At 37.8% G+C, this 15971-nt stretch overlaps 1 protein-coding gene across 8 annotated transcripts in view; it reads left to right on the top strand.

The window, feature by feature from the left end:
• GRIA3 (glutamate ionotropic receptor AMPA type subunit 3) overlaps positions 1-15971 on the top strand; it is a 277428-nt gene that overhangs the window by 127840 nt on the left and 133617 nt on the right. For all 8 annotated transcript variants that reach the window (XR_014780756.1, XM_084790517.1, XM_084790521.1 and 5 more), the window contains one exon: positions 14625-14812. Coding sequence is in view for 7 of the 8 variants with exons in the window: in XM_084790517.1 (XP_084646643.1) it covers positions 14625-14812 (188 nt within the window). In the remaining variant the exon portion in view is untranslated. The remainder of the gene's footprint in view (positions 1-14624; positions 14813-15971) is intronic.

The following is a 15971-nucleotide window of genomic DNA, read 5'->3' as shown; positions in this document are numbered from 1 at the left end:
TGTCTGCTTAAAGTGAATATGGAAGAGTCTATTTTACCCTAGCAACCTTAGGATTTCCCCTAGAAGTTCTGCCTTGGTTGTATCCCTGGAATATTCCCAGAGGATGAAGATCCTGATGTGCTACTTGGCATTCCACAAGATCAGCTGCATACATTTTTCAACCTGCTGTTAAAAAGCTTTTTGTGGGCAAATAGTGAACGAACTGACCATTCTCAAAACTCTACCAGTTCATGACCTTGTTTCTACCTAACCCACAAATGTTCACTTTGCCTGTGTTACATCCTCTGATTCCTAAATTATCCATCTGTGTTAACCAGACAACCTGTGGGTTTGAGTAATTATACAGTAGTGACAAGACCATTACTACTCAAGTTGTGATGTGCTAATGAATCACATGGGAAGATTATTAAAAATGTATTCTAGTTCATTCAGTGTAGGGAGAAACTGAAGGGTCTGCATTTTTAACAAATGGCCTTGATAACGTCAATGTTGCTTGTCCATAGGGCATATATTAAGTTGCAAAGGTACAACATCTTTATGATTCCTGTTACTGAGACTGAAAGTTCTTTAAGTGAAGTAACATATATCCTATTTCTGAATGGGCTAAACCCAACTATAATGCTTAGAATAAGAGACTGGCACACCAACCTCTTTTCTTAACTAACAATAGCTTCCTTTCCTATTAAGGCTAAAGAAACATTTTACAGCCAGATCTGTACAGAGGTTTGGCAAAATAGACCATGACATAAACTACCCTTCTTTGGATTTGGGTCATTTGCATAAGCCATCCTGGGTATCTTCTCTGCTTTGTGAAGCCAACTATGCAGACATACTCATTCTGTGTTCAGAAACTCCATTCATTGAATCCATTTTCATAGTGGCTCTGGATGGCTGCTGCCACCAGATCACTCATGCTATGATCTGCATCAGCGATTAAGATAGAAGCAGCTAGTAAGTGAAGACTTTCATGGGGAAAGTGGGACAGAGGGGAGGACATCCTATTGGGACTCGAGGTGAGAGAAGCATGGGAGAATGGGGAAATAGAAGGATCCAGAGAGTCCTAGAAATCTACAAGAAGAACATTATGATGGGCAGATCTGGACCCAGGGGTCCTGCTCAAACTATGGCACCAGCCAAGGACAATATGTGCAGTAAAGTTCAAACCCCTAACCAGATCTAGCCAATGGCCAGGACATTCTCCACCATTGAGTGAAGAGTGGGGTATGACTTTCACATGAACTCTAGTGCCCCATATTTGACCACGTCCCCTGGGTGGGGAGGCCTGGTGGCACTCAGAGGAAGGATAGTAGGCTACCAAGAAGAAACTTGATACCCTATGAGCATATACAGGGGGAGGAAGTCCCCCTCAGTCACAGTCATAGGGGAGGGGAGTAAGGGGAAAATGGGAGAGAGGGAGGAATTGGAGGATACAAGGGATGGGATAACAATTGTGATGTAATATGAATAAATTAATAAAATATATTTTAAAAAGAAATGTTTGAAAAAAAACAAAAAAAAGATAAAAGCAGCTAGATCATCCAAGGCTCAATCCACTTATTTCACCCTGAGAAAAAAAGTCTTCTATCTTAGTGAAGCCCAGCTAAGCTGGGAAGATGATACAGTTCTAAGGTTATAGGCCTTTTACACTACCTATTGAGTTCCTCAGTAGAAAGCAAAGTATCCCTTGAGGATGGCCCAGGTGTCATTAAGCCTACCAATAAAATACTGGACAAGGAAAGTCCATTGTTCTTCTTCTGTAAAGCTTGAGAAGTTGCTTAAATATAAAATTTTCAATAGAAATTGACTGCCTTGTTTCTCTCCTAAAACAGTCTCCAAATCACTTCATGCATTGCTCTGTATTCCTCACTCAAAATAGTTAATAATTATTAAAGAACATCTGGATAACATCATGTTTCAATTTATACAAAAGTTAGTAGGGTGTGTATATACATGGGAAAATAGTTAAATCTAAATAATAAATACATTGTTTTATGGTGAGAACATTTAGTATTCATTCTACATTTTTCAAGAATGTATTGCTATTAGCTTTAGTCACTTTTAAACAGATATCTTTAAACTAATTCCTTTTAATTGTGATTATGTGTTCTGTCACCAATACTGCCTTATGGCCTGTCCTTATATCCGTCCTAGCTCCTAGTTACAACTATTCTTCTCTCTACTTCCACGAATTCAACACTTCTAGAATCCATATGTGAATGAGATGGAACGATACTTGTTTTTCTGTACCTTGCTCATTTCAATTAAGATAATATCCTTCAGATTCATCCAAGTCGCTGCAAGTAACAAGATGCTCCCTTGTTGATATTTGGAGAGTTAAACACTACAGATTGGAAGGTTTCCCTAAGAAGATTCCAGAGCATTATGATTATCCCATTTCAATCCAAAATATAAACATGTTTTATGGCCTAAGGGAGTTGTCAAACAGTTTTAAAACACACTGGCAAATTTAACACAGATTGAAAAGTAGGCCAGCTTGAAGATACAGAACAACTCCATGTCTTTACATCCCAGTGGCTTCATGGAAACAAGTGTTCTCTGTGCAAATCCCTTACTGCCTCTGGTGGGGTCTCCACACTGAAGAAAAAAACATTTACTGTTACTGATTCCCCATGTTCTATAGCTCTTCTCTAAATAAATACTTAACTCTTCAGTCGAGCAATATTTTCATGTAATATGACATTACAACTCTATCTCTCACTCAACATCATACATAAGAGCTAAAGTAGTGGCCAGTAAATTCTTCTAGCTAAGAATTCAGTAGTCCTCACTTACTGAGTACACTGCCTGAGTGAGCACAGAACTTTGGAGTCACAGCTGACTAGTCTCTCAACTAATCAGCTACTGTGATGACTTATTGTATGAAATCTCTAACTGCATTTTATTCAATGAAATTTCTAGCCAGTGAACTTTCACAGCAACCAATGAGAGTTGGGAACTTAATTGTCAGTGACTCTGGACTTGCCCTCTGTAAACCCCCCTATCTGTTCTTCTTGATTCAGTCACAGCCACATGGTTGTTTATCCTTTACAAAATGTTAGCCCATCGGGATATATCTTCTGACTAAGTGAAATCAAAGCCAGAACTGGTAGTGTCAGTTAGCTTCTTTCTGTCTAGTCTAGGAATCTAGATATTTTCTTCCAGATTGGCTAACCAAATAATTAACTGGCTTCAAGTTTCATTCATTTTAACCTCAATATCTTTAGCCAATGTGCCGATTTCCAAGTGAAACAGTAGAAAGGAAGTGTAAGGGTAAGTGAAAAGATATGTTTAAGGAGATATATTTTTCCTCAGTTTGCTCTCCTTCATCTCTAACTTCTCCATTTTTCTCTTAGGACAATTGCATTTCTTCATCTACCCTCCAAATTCTGTCTGATTGTACCTATTTATATAACCTCCAGAAATATAATATCCTTTTACTGAAGAAGAAAGGGTTCTAGAATGAGAAAAGTAACAAAGCACAAGCTGATTAGATTTACTCATTTCCCTAAGATAATAAATTCTAGTTTGTAATGTAACTATAACCTTGTTAATTCATGCAAAGAACTACTTCTGATCTTTTAAGAGTGAACATGGCTGGAACATACTTAGAAGGACAAGCATCTTGGATGGAAGAGAAAGGACTATTGCAATAGCCCAAGCATATACTAATAATAGCTTCAAGATAGCTGTCAGTGCTGAGGATGCAAAGTAGAAGGCAGGCACATGAAACATGAATTAACTTTACTTCACATATGCTTAGGGCAATGGAATCCAAGGTAACTAGGATTTATAACTAGGAAATTAGCAAAAATAAGGAAGTCAGAAGAAATAGCTGGGTTGGAGGCAGGGAAGGCTCTGACACAATCTGAAAAATACCAAAAAGATGTCAAAACCTACCTAGTATACAAAAAAAGTGTTAATTTAATGGCTACAAGTCAGTTCTATTGGATACAAAGTCACTTAAAACTGATTGCATGATATGTATGCTATTAGGCCCAAATACACAAAGGCATTTTCAGGTACCGGCAGTTACAGAACAGCATTCTAGAATTCTCCCTCCGTATGAGAAACTTACAATGTGAATAAGTAATTTCCTGGGCTACATATATACTAAGAGCACATCAAAGTATTCCAAGGTCACCCTATTATGCTTGTTTATTTTCTTTCAATTGGGTTTGTCCAGAACAGGGAAAAGTGTATTTAGAAATATGAAGGAAGATTACAAACTAATGTTTCATCCTGTTCACATCTTAGCCTCCAGACAAAATTCCTGCATCATAACTGAGTTGTAAGACATTGGGCTCTCTGAGGTGAAGAAAAGTCTTCCACGTCTCTTACAATTTTCAAATATGAGAACCAGAACTAATAATAACCTGGTATCTTCATTGTACATATGAGAAACTAAAGACAGAGAGGAAAGCCATTTTGTCAGTGGTAGATCCTACACTCATGTATCTTTTCTTTTTTAACTTTCAGAATGTAAAATGTGATTTCTGCTGTTTTCTGGATAGGGATGAATTTTGATACACCATAAAAGCTTACATTCAAAAAAAGTGTTCTGACAGATACATTCCTCTTAGCCCTGCCTATAGTCTTTCATGACTTCCTGGAGGAATCCATCCCCCTTTCATTTAATACCCTTGAACACAGAAGCCAGGGAGTCCTCAGCAAGTCTGAACATATATATATATGTTCCTTCTTTCCTTCCTTCCTTCTTTTACTCACTGGGACTCCGATTTGGTATTGAGGCCCACTGTAATATATACAGGCACTAGAGTTTATGGCTTGGTTCTTTCTTAATTCCACAAATTCTTGTGAACTACCTTCAGACAGCACATCTCTATTTTCTAGTCATTTTTTTCTGGCTATTCTTCTAGCACGGCTTTACCTTTTATTCATTAAAAGTCGGGTCATAATATTTATCAAGGAAAATATCTGCTTGAGACAGTTTTTCTGGGCTCTCACATCCACCCTGTAGACTATGCTAGATTGGCCACCATCTCTAATGGGGTACAGTTGAATGCCATGTTTCAACTATTGTTTGAATGAAATATTTTCTTTATGTATTGCAATATGTAAAATTTTAGCTTAGTCAGGAGTGGTGGTGCATACCTTTATTCCCAGCACTCTGGGATGCAGAGGCAGGCAGATGTCTGTGAGTTTGAGGTCAGCCTGGTCTATAAAGTGAGTCCAGGACAGCAGAAACTACATAGAGAAACCCTGTCTCAAAATAAATAAATAAATAAAATTTTGGCTTTATTCCACAGATATTTTTAATTTTCTATTTTTAAGATTTATTTTTACGTATGTGTGTGTTTTTATGTAAATATTTGTGTATGTGTACCTACATGTATTTCTAGTGGCTATGGACATCAGAAGAAGGCATCAAATCTCCAGAAAATGGAGTTATGTATGGTTGTGAGCCTTCATGGGGGTGTTTTGAAATGAACCTGTCCTCTGCAAAAGCAAGTTCTCTTAAACATTGAGTCAACTCTCTAGCCCTCGTCTTCAGATTTTCAGCTGAACTGTTTTTGTTTTTGTTATTTCTTTCATTGTCTAGGTTGGAACAAGAAAAGAAACTAAAAAAAAATGGATACCTATTTTATTTCTTAAGATTTATTTTTTATTTATACAGTATTGTGCCACCACATGAGCCAGCAGGACAGAAGAGGGCATCATATCACATTATAGATGGTTGTGAGCCACCATGTGGTTCCTAGAACTGAACTCAGGACCTTCAGAAGAAGAGCCAGTGCTCTTAACCTCTGAGCCATCTCTCCAGCCCTTGAATAACTATTTTAAGTGGGACATTATGCAGAAAAAGTATACATATTACCACATTTAATATTTCCAACAACATGAAACAGCTATTCCAAGTGAACAAGTGATACATTTTGGAGGTGGAATTCTATACTCAGAATTGATATTCAAGATTATATTCTTCTCTTCATCAGTGACTCAACTTATTCTGACAGGTTCTATTACACAGGAAAGACAGAGTCATATATATCTTTTGTTTCCAGGGCTTCATTTTAGCCCTTCTGTCCAGGCAAAATTTTGCACTTAATGTTGCCTTTACCTCCACTAGCACCAAGATGAAGAAGGGTCAGCAGTCCAGATGTGGCCAGCAAGCAGACCAGGCCCTATCATTTTGGAAGTAGATCCAGACACTTTTCATCCTTGCCATAAGTCCATGCCCACTTCTCACTATTAGCCACCATTCTGTCATCTTCAGTTTAAAAATGTTAAGAGTTTCATCACAGATAAGCCTGCTGTTTAATAGAAATCCAGCACATATTTTCCAAGCTCAAGTTCAACATGGGTCAGTTCATTTGACTGTTCCACAGGCACAGGGAACAACATAAACTACTATGACAAAAGAGAAATAGAGGATGGATACTTTATGTAAAATATATTCACTTCTGGAAACATCTTCAAGGGCCAGCCTGTGCAGAAGGGATGATAGGGCATGCAGTCTCCTTAATTTGTAGTCTCTAGATTCTATCCATCATAACCTGCATCTAGGATGAAGGTGTATTTTGGTCAGTTGGTAACAGCCCTTTCCTCACCCATGAATAGGCCCCTTTGTTTATTTATATGGCATTTCCTCCACTGCCATCCAGCTTCAACTGCCAAACACATTTCTTCATTGGGTTCTTTGACACTCTCCCTCTCCAGGTACTCATGAAATGTTATGTTAATCCACTTACCAGTATCTTAGAAAAGAGACTTAGTCACAGAATGAATGTTGAAAATTACTACTTCCAACAAGACTAGGAAACCAAGCGAGAAAATATTAGTGGGCAGGACCATATATTGAATGCTCTCTACATTGGTTCCTTTTCTCATTATTATAAGCAAATCCCTGCCATAAAGCAACCTAAAGGAAGAAGAGTTTGTTTGGTCTCGTGGTTTATGGGCACAGTCCATGATAGTGGGGAAAGCATAGAACAGGTATACTGAGTCTGCTTGCTCTCATCTGAGCAGATAATGAAGCAGTAACAGGAACAAGAAGATTTCCTCCAGTCACTCTTTTCCTCTAGCTATTCTCCATCTCATAAAGGTTAGTGGATCTCTCAAAACAGCACCACCAGCTGGAGACCAAAGGGTTCCAAATGCAGGAATCTGTGGGGGAACATTCCACATTCAAACCATGACAACATCTATTGAGTGTTCAACAGTCCACAGTGCCACTTATAGAGGACTCCTGCCCTTGGTGAGTTTACATTCCAAGCAATCTATCCCAGAACAATAAACAGAACTATAAAAGAATTCTACGTAGAACCTTAGGAACTCCTTTTAACTCAAACCCCAGATGCTTTTATAGTTTTATATCAGACCTAGAGTATCTGACAATCAGAGGTTTTCCTATTCTGATTTTCCCACACATTGAGCACATCTACTCCAGATGGCCTTCTAAATTCCCTTGCAGTTGATAATGCAAAGCAAGTGTACATTCACTCAGTGAAACTGACATATCTCTTTGGGCATATTTTCTCAGCCGAGGGTGAGGAAAATGAACTACATAATTCACCAGCAGGGAGACAAGGTTCATATTAAAGAACAGGATGAAAGAGAAAAATGGAAAATGTAGGACTATAGGCACTGCGAGCTTCAGAGCCACCCTTAAACTTGACAAGTGGTAGTTGCCTCCTTTTGTGAGCTATTAGGGTACTCAGAATACCTTAAGTTGCCAAACAATGCCAGATCAATTATTGTTGTCGACAAATTCTCAATTAAAATTTGATTCTTTAACACTGTTAATTCCAAGTCTGTAAAAGATAAGTTCTTCATGGAGAGGGGTTCACAATTCAACACTTGAGCAGTGTAGTATCAATAAGGGTATGCTTTGATTTGAAAGGAATCTATTTAGGGAAGAGGTAAAGGACATAAAACTGGACCTAATGTTCAGTGACTTCACAAATCAGCCAAGTGCCATCCTAATGATGCAGCTATAAGGAAGAGAAGATTTGCAAAGGGTCAGCTCTCAATTAAAGAATGACTTCAACAAACACAGCTATGAAGAATAAAGGCTTCAGGGAAATTTTAATTTGCCATGGGTAGATTGGGCTGAGTGTGAGTGGATATGTGTTTTTATCATGTTCCATAAAATTCACAGATTGACATCCATATGCAAATAGAGAAGGGCTTTGATCTTCCAATCTAAAGCTCTTCTCATACTGAACAGTTTCAATATTAACGTCTCAAGTTTAGACAATTGCTATATTGATTTTTACGAAACCAAACTCTTTAAATGAAGCCAAAACAAACATTGGCATCAACAAAACAACAAAATGTGGGTCCAAGGTGCTATAGGACACTTTCCATGAGTTCTTTTTAACAGGAGATACATTTTGTGACATGAATAACCATGCTCTGAATTATTGTCTCTGAGTTCAGATTTTTTTATACATCAGGCCTTCTAGACATGGCAAACTGTTAACATGAAAGAAGGGACTGGGCTTATCACCATCCCTCCCTTTCTTATGCTTCTATGTTTTCACTGTTCACTTCTGTCTCTGAAACCACCTTCATATTCTATATCAAGCTTGTCCATGTCCTTATTTTGCCACAGCATACAAGATAAGTTTATTTCAAAGTCCATGGAGATCAAAGAAGTTAAAGAAAGAGAGAGTATCAGGTTGTGTAAGAGTGAGGTTTTCCACTCAAGCAAGCACAAACGTAAGATTAAAAGAGCAACTTTTATTTGGCTAGTTTCATCTGAATGAACAAGAATACCAATTTCATAAAAATACTAGACACATGCTCATCAAAATGTATTGGAAGCAATATTAGAAATACAATAAGCTGAGTTAAACTAGACATTGCATATGTTATAGATACAAGAAAGACATTAACATGATTAGAAATACAAAAAAGAAGAATGAATAAACTCAAGAAATTAACTCAAACCTTTAAAAAATAAATTAAAGAAGAAAGGAAGGGACTAAGGGCAATATTTCCAGATATAGTCAATGCATGCCTGTACTCCTAGTACTTGTTGATTTCAAAGTCAGCCTTGACTACACAGTTAAGTTCCAAGTTAGCATATGCTAAATGAGAATCTAGGAGGCAGAGAGGATAGTCAGAAAAGGTAAGCAAGAGCTAGCCATTAGAAGCTTTTGGAAAATTTGTCATAAACCCTCTTAGAAACCCTACCAGAACAAATGTCTATAAATGCCAAGCAACACTTCTGTGAAGGCTGTTCATAAATACCAGACTTCTGTCATCTGGGACTCTGTTAGGGACCATTTCAGAAGTACATAGAGTATGACTCTGAGTACAAGTTCTGAGTAAAAACAGGTGCCGATAGTCCCGGCTGGAAGATACAACACAGAGAGAAGTTTATCTTCAGTATACTTTCTTAGATGTCTTCATTACTAATTTCTGTATGCCAAAATCCCCTTGACTGCTTCTCTGTTATTTCTGTTGTTGTTGTTGTTTTCTGGAGCAAATAATAAACTCGTTCTGTATGAAGTATTTTTACATTTTGTTTAGACAGTGAAAAACAAACAAATAAAAACCCCTAGCCCTCCCTCCCTGGGAACATGATTTTGGCAATGTAAGTTGGAGAATTTTTTGTACCTTCTGTTACCCCCTTTGTGAAGTCAAACTAATGGTCAAGGATTGAACATTCTTAAGGCCAGCCTTTGAAATGTCCATTTGCATGCCAAAAGGCTCTTGGGGAGTCTACTCCAGGCAGCAGGGATGAGGAGAAGGGAAGTATGGAGTTGACTAAGAAAAGCTCCATGGCACACCCATGACAAGGCTGAGGAAGGGTTTTGGAATGACTGTGCTTTTATACTTCGCTGCTGCCAGCTATTGGATGCAGGATGGGATGCCCTGGGGAGGAGATACCTCCAAATGAACAACAAAAAAAAAAGTAAGGAAGGAAGCCCTTTGGTGGTCGTGAAGGGGGATCTAGTTGCACAGCATCCCTATACTGCCTTTAACCAAGATGGTCTCCTTGTTTGCCAAGAGCAGCCAATGAGCAGTGCACTAGAATTCTATTGGTCAGGAATTAATGCCTAATTGTCCAATCCCTTCCTTGTTGCCATCCTCCCATGTTAGTTTGGTCAAATACGGAGGGTAAGCTCTCAGGCAACCAGTGACCTAGATGGCAGCTCCCACCATTTACAATGAGGATGAGTGAGGGCATGAACAGCAGTGGTGCTCTGGAATCCAGATGAGATAATTTGCTACTCAAATCAAAGTAGCTTTGAGACTTACAATGCTGGGCATGTGAAAACTCCTGCAGAGTAGATGACAATTCTGAAGCTGCTAAAACAGCAGGCTTTATTTATACAAAGCCAGGGATTTGTTGCAAACCTCACCTCCTACAAACACTAGCACCTGGTTTTGCTCTGCCAAGTCAAACATTTCTTTCTTTCTCCCTCAAGCTTCTATTTATGCTTTGGTCAGCTGTAACAGAGTCAGTGAAACTATGATAAATTGGGTATGAAAACAAATAAAAAGCTCTACTTGGATTGTTCACTGATATATACTGAACTGAGTTGGCCATTCCCCCAGAGTGCTACAGTGCAACAGCCCCATGCTCAAGCAGACACAGGGAATCTCTGTATGGAAAAGAACACTGCAGTGCTAAGCCACAGTTGAGACTTGCAAGACGCATAGACAACGGAAACCCAGACACACACTCATCAAAAACAGTGTTCTTCTTCTGCTGAGTTTTTGATTAGGTAACACATCCCCGTGGTTCAAAGAACAGAAGTATAAAAAGATCTATAAAAAACCGTTGCTTATTAAGAGGAAGAACATAGCACAGTGTTGATCTGTCATCTGAATATTCTAGCAGCTTATGCTCTGAGAGGACAGCATGAGCTGGACTTTTAAAGCCTTATCAGTTTTATCCTTGCAGAGAACAATACCTGCCTCATGTTAAAGAGCCAAACATTATATAAGCAAATGACCGTGAATGTGGGATGTCTTCATAATTCTGCATCTCTGAGAAAACACTAGTAATTCTTACAGATTTCTCCACAACATATACAAGCATGGGCTTTTTTTTTTTTTAGAAAGAAAGAAAGAAAGAAAATTACACTATAAATGTTAATTTGTTACATTTTCCCATTCTATATTAAACAGTATATTATTTGTGGTGGAAATATTGCCTGTTTAGTGTATGCACATTGTTGACTACTAAACTTTAGCATAGCATTGTGTGTGTGTGTGTGTGTGTGTGTGTGTGTGTATACTATATTATACTTAATCTGCTCTATTTTGACTTTTTAAAATATCTATGATACAGTTATTCAAACTGTTTTTTCATTGCTTTTAATTTATTTGTCTTGAATTAAAAACAAGTCATATCTCAGGAAATTAATGAAAAGTCATTTAAGGAAGCTATGTGGAAAGCACATAAACACCCAGAAAGGTCTATAGGCAGCATGGCATGCTTGGTAAAGGGACAAATGTTCAGTTACCCTAAACAGGTAATGAAGTACTAAGTGTTCAGATTTGAAAGAACATGAAAACAAACAATGAGTAGAGAGCAGTACAGGGAAAGGGATTAAAGAAAGGAAGAGAAAAGCAGGTTAGAGTGGAATGCCTGTTAAAACATGCACAGAGAATTGTTATCAAAACTAACAGGCTTCTGCTGAATCCAATCTTGACATAATTTAATATAATTTGGCTATTTAAATATATTACCAATCCAGGCTCGGGATATATCTCAGTCGTAGCATGCTAGCCTAGCATTCGTACAGCCCTGGATTTTTTCCCAGAAGCTCTATGTTGTTAAAATAACCCACATCAAAATAAGCAGTAATCCCATTGTAATGTACACTTGCTACTCAGATAATACCCGAAATATCAAAATCAATAAACTATTGGCAATTCAACATCCTATCATGAGTACAGAATGGCCCATGAAGCCCCACCCTTCCCTAATGGCTTATAAACAAATAATAGTATCTAGTGTGGAGAGAGTTGTGAAGCTCCATCCTTCCCTAAGTATCTACAGGCAGTTAATCATTACTGAAGGTGGGAGAGATATTTTCTTCATTAGCATAGCCACTAGTAAGGAGGTTATGCTCTTATAAATAACCCCTTACTCATATCCCCATAAGCAGCCCTAATAAACTTCATGGATCACATTTTTTAAAGATATGAAAATAAAAGGGAGACTAGTTAAGAAGAGGAAGGAGATAGTGGGAATGGGAGGGGGACAAAATAGGATAATGGAAAATGAATATGATAAAAATGCTTTGTATTCATGTACAAATGTATCATCATAAGCCCATTATTATGCAAAATTAACATATACTTAGAAACATTGAAAATTATGCATTAAAAAGGAGTAGAACTGAAAGGAAAATAGTTCTCATCACATAAAAGGAATTGTTAAAGGATTGGGACATCTTTAACCTGGAGAAGACAAGGTTAAAGTAAGACATGTTAACAGTCTTCAAAACTGTGAAAGATTGTCACATGGAAAAGAGATTAATCTTGCTCCATGTCATCCCAAATTGTGGACAAGGTCTATTAAGCAGAGATGACAAGAATTTGGATTTTCTACTAAACATGCTAACACTTGTGTTTTGCTAATGAGCCCTTTTTAAAAGTTTACTTTAAATATATCAAAGACTCCCGATGTAATTTCATTACTGTTATTATTCAGCCAATATTTTCTTCATAAATAGTCCAGAAATAAAATTCAACGCAGTTCTTACTGAATTTTCATAAATTCTTAATTAGTGGCATTCAAAGTAATGAGGCCTTATTATACACTGCTTAAGAAAGATTTCCACGTGCTTTAATCTCTTTCTTCCTATGTTTATTTCTTAATCCCATGCCTTGGCCCACTATGTGCCCTCAACTCCCACTGAAGCAGAAAGTACATCTAAAACCCACATGAAAATGTAAATCTGAGAAATAAATATGCGTGGTTGGTTTTTATAAGAGTAAGAATTAACATTTAAAGCAATGGTAATTCACTCTGATCTGTAATTTTGAGCTCCTGTGCTGAAATTGCTCATTTGGAAATTACCAAGTGCTTGGGTCTCATTTGTGATCTTCTTCCTGCACACACCCAGCACACAAAGGAGTTATAATGACCGGCTGAGTCACTGCTGCCATCTCCCTGAAGCATGTTCTCCAAATGTCAATACCATTTGCCATGGTACAGTGAGGACGACTCTAATCCACAGCCTCCTTTCACCACGGGAGAGGCCCAAGACAGCAGAGAGCTTGGAGTGTGTTCAAAGGGCATCGCCCTCTTCTTCCATCCTCTCCTTCTGTGGCCATTGAGCAGTTATGTCACAGAGAACGAGGGATTTGCAGATCACCTCTATCACTCACTCCCACTGGAAATAAGGAGATTGTTTTGATCAGATCCCAATAAAGCTGTCTGTTCTTCATGAGGTTATACTCGAACTGTAGATTCATACAGGAAGCATAACTGGAGATATGATGTAATAGTGGAGATGTGACTACTCTAAAAGTGTATGTGTAAAAAATGTTTGGGCCATTATGCTTTGTTCTTTAGATACACTGCTTTGGGGGAGGTTGGTTGGTTGGTTGCTTGCTTGCTTGATTATTTGTTTCTTTAGTTTGGTTTGGATGTTTTGTTTTGTTTTTCGAGACAACTTTTATGTGTGCAATCCTAGTTGTCCTGGATCTAACAGTGTAGACAAGACCAGGCTGGCCGGAAACTCACAGAGATCCACCTGACTCTACTTCCCAAGTCCTGGGATAAAAGGTGTGTGCCACCACTGCCTGGCTGGTTTTAGATTTTTGAGATAGAATCTCATTGTTCACCTCAGAGTAGCATTAGACTTTTGGCAATCCTCCTGCCTCAACCTCCCAAATTCTAACATTGTAAGCATAAGCTACCAATACTCCAAATAGGTTAACCCAGACTCAAGCATCAGCTCTTTCCTTTCTTTGAACAGAGCTCCAGAGGGCAAGTTAATAATGGTTGTCTGATATAAATTAACTAATGCGGAACTAGGAACTCCTGGTAAATTCAATTAGGAATGGGAAATAATTCACAAAAATAATTGTATTGAACATTTTAGAGACTGTCTGTGTGATCAAAGAATAATAGTCTGCTTAGAGGGCTGTCTTTCACAAAATCATAGTGACTTTACTTGGGAGACACAATTTATCTTGTTCAATAGTCACATCCAGGTATGTGGTTCAACGTGTTTTCATAAGTCTCTAGCCCTAATAAAGTTATTTCTAATTCTTTGTTGTGGGTTTATTTTGACCTCTAATTCTGAAGAATTCCAAAGTGATAGATGAAATAAATGTGTTTCAACTACAAAGAAAAAGAATATTATGGCCAGACATTAGAAGTTTTTGGCATGCATTCCATAGATCTTTTGATAATGCATGTCAAAACCAAAGTGACTTGATAAACACCTGTCCCTGTGCTGCTCATAAATGATAGAAACTTCTTTCTTTTAAAACAAAGGCCAAAACAGAGGTGCCAGCTCTTTGGAGAATTGAGGCTGAAACTGTGAGTTTACTTGCTCTCTCCAGTGGATACAGTTTGGAGAGACCCAATGGACTGTGAATAGAAACTCAGTAGAATCTTTAACACCTACAGAAATGTTTTTAAAAGAAAAAAATTAGTATAGCTGTTTTTTTCCTTCCTTCAGGGTTTTCCATCCTACAAGCAATTATGGAGGCAGCAGTGCAAAACAATTGGCAAGTGACAGCAAGGTCTGTCGGAAACATAAAGGACGTCCAAGAATTCAGACGCATCATTGAAGAAATGGACAGAAGGCAGGAAAAACGATACTTGATTGACTGTGAAGTCGAAAGGATTAACACAATTTTGGAACAGGTATGTCTGAGATTTAGTCCACTCCCAGCCTGCATGTTAAATCATTATCCAGAGGCAGTTCCTATATCTGCTAATAAATTAAGTAGCCAACAGACTAAGCATGTCAACAGTTTTCATAGACTCTCTAATCCTTTTTTCCTCCCTAGTGGCTGCAGGGGGAAAAAAAGAGAAAAGAAAGGAAAGGAAAAGAAAATTCTAAGCTAATAAAAAAAAAAGTTGCACTGCATGATTAATTTGAATGTCTCTGCAATTTAATGCTTCATATCAGATAAATCTACTACTTCACTCTTCTATTTAATATGTAGCTAGTTATTTCAAAGTAATCCCCTTCCTTTCCTATATCCTCTAGCCAAACAGGGAACAGACAATAGATTAGGCAGGGCTGACAGGTAGGACTTTGTTTCTCATTACTGGAACTATGTACTTCTCCAGACCTTTCTAGACAACACCAGGTATTGTTTCTTGACGACTGTGGGTAGATACCACTTACCAAGCTCAAATTATCCCTCTGGGCTAGTTGGGGAGACAGAGAATAGTTCAAAACACTTTTAATTTCATGAAATTTATTATTAAAAAGATTGCAAATAAATAAAAATATTACACACCAAAATTAACCAGACTCAAAGTCTATACAGATCAATGACTTTCTATACGAGAATTGGCATTTGGAAGAGAAACTGTGAATCTTTACATTAAAAATTTATACTTTCAGTAGCAAACATGTTTTTATGCATTATTCACCTCCAAAACTAAGAAGATTCAATGGCAGAATTAAAATTAGAAAAACAATTGGCTTTATATTCTCTTCCACAATTCATGGCCATGACCCCCCCCTCTCTGTCTGTCTCGTTCCTATCTTTCTTTTGCATTTAATACTATGATACCTTTTATACTGTATATTTAAAAATGAGATGATATAATAAAAAAGTTCATGGCTTTAAAAGTGTGAACAATTAAAAAAAAAAGAACAGGCCAGATAATACATAAGATCTGCACAGACTCAAACCAGACAAAAGTCCCATCACTTAGAAGATGAAGTGGACACAAAAGCCCACCTCTATCCAAGAAGCTATTTGCAACTGATCCCTGCTGGGAAAGGAAATCAGCTCTCCTCAACGGAGTGCCACTAGGTATGTCAACCATACTCCAAGACAGACCC

This window comes from Acomys minous (assembly GCF_964271855.1).
Source record: "Acomys minous genome assembly, chromosome: 7".
Lineage (NCBI taxonomy): Eukaryota > Metazoa > Chordata > Mammalia > Rodentia > Muridae > Acomys > Acomys minous.
The sequence above is the reverse complement of the archived record's forward strand: the minus strand, read 5'-3'. Positions and strand labels throughout refer to the sequence as shown.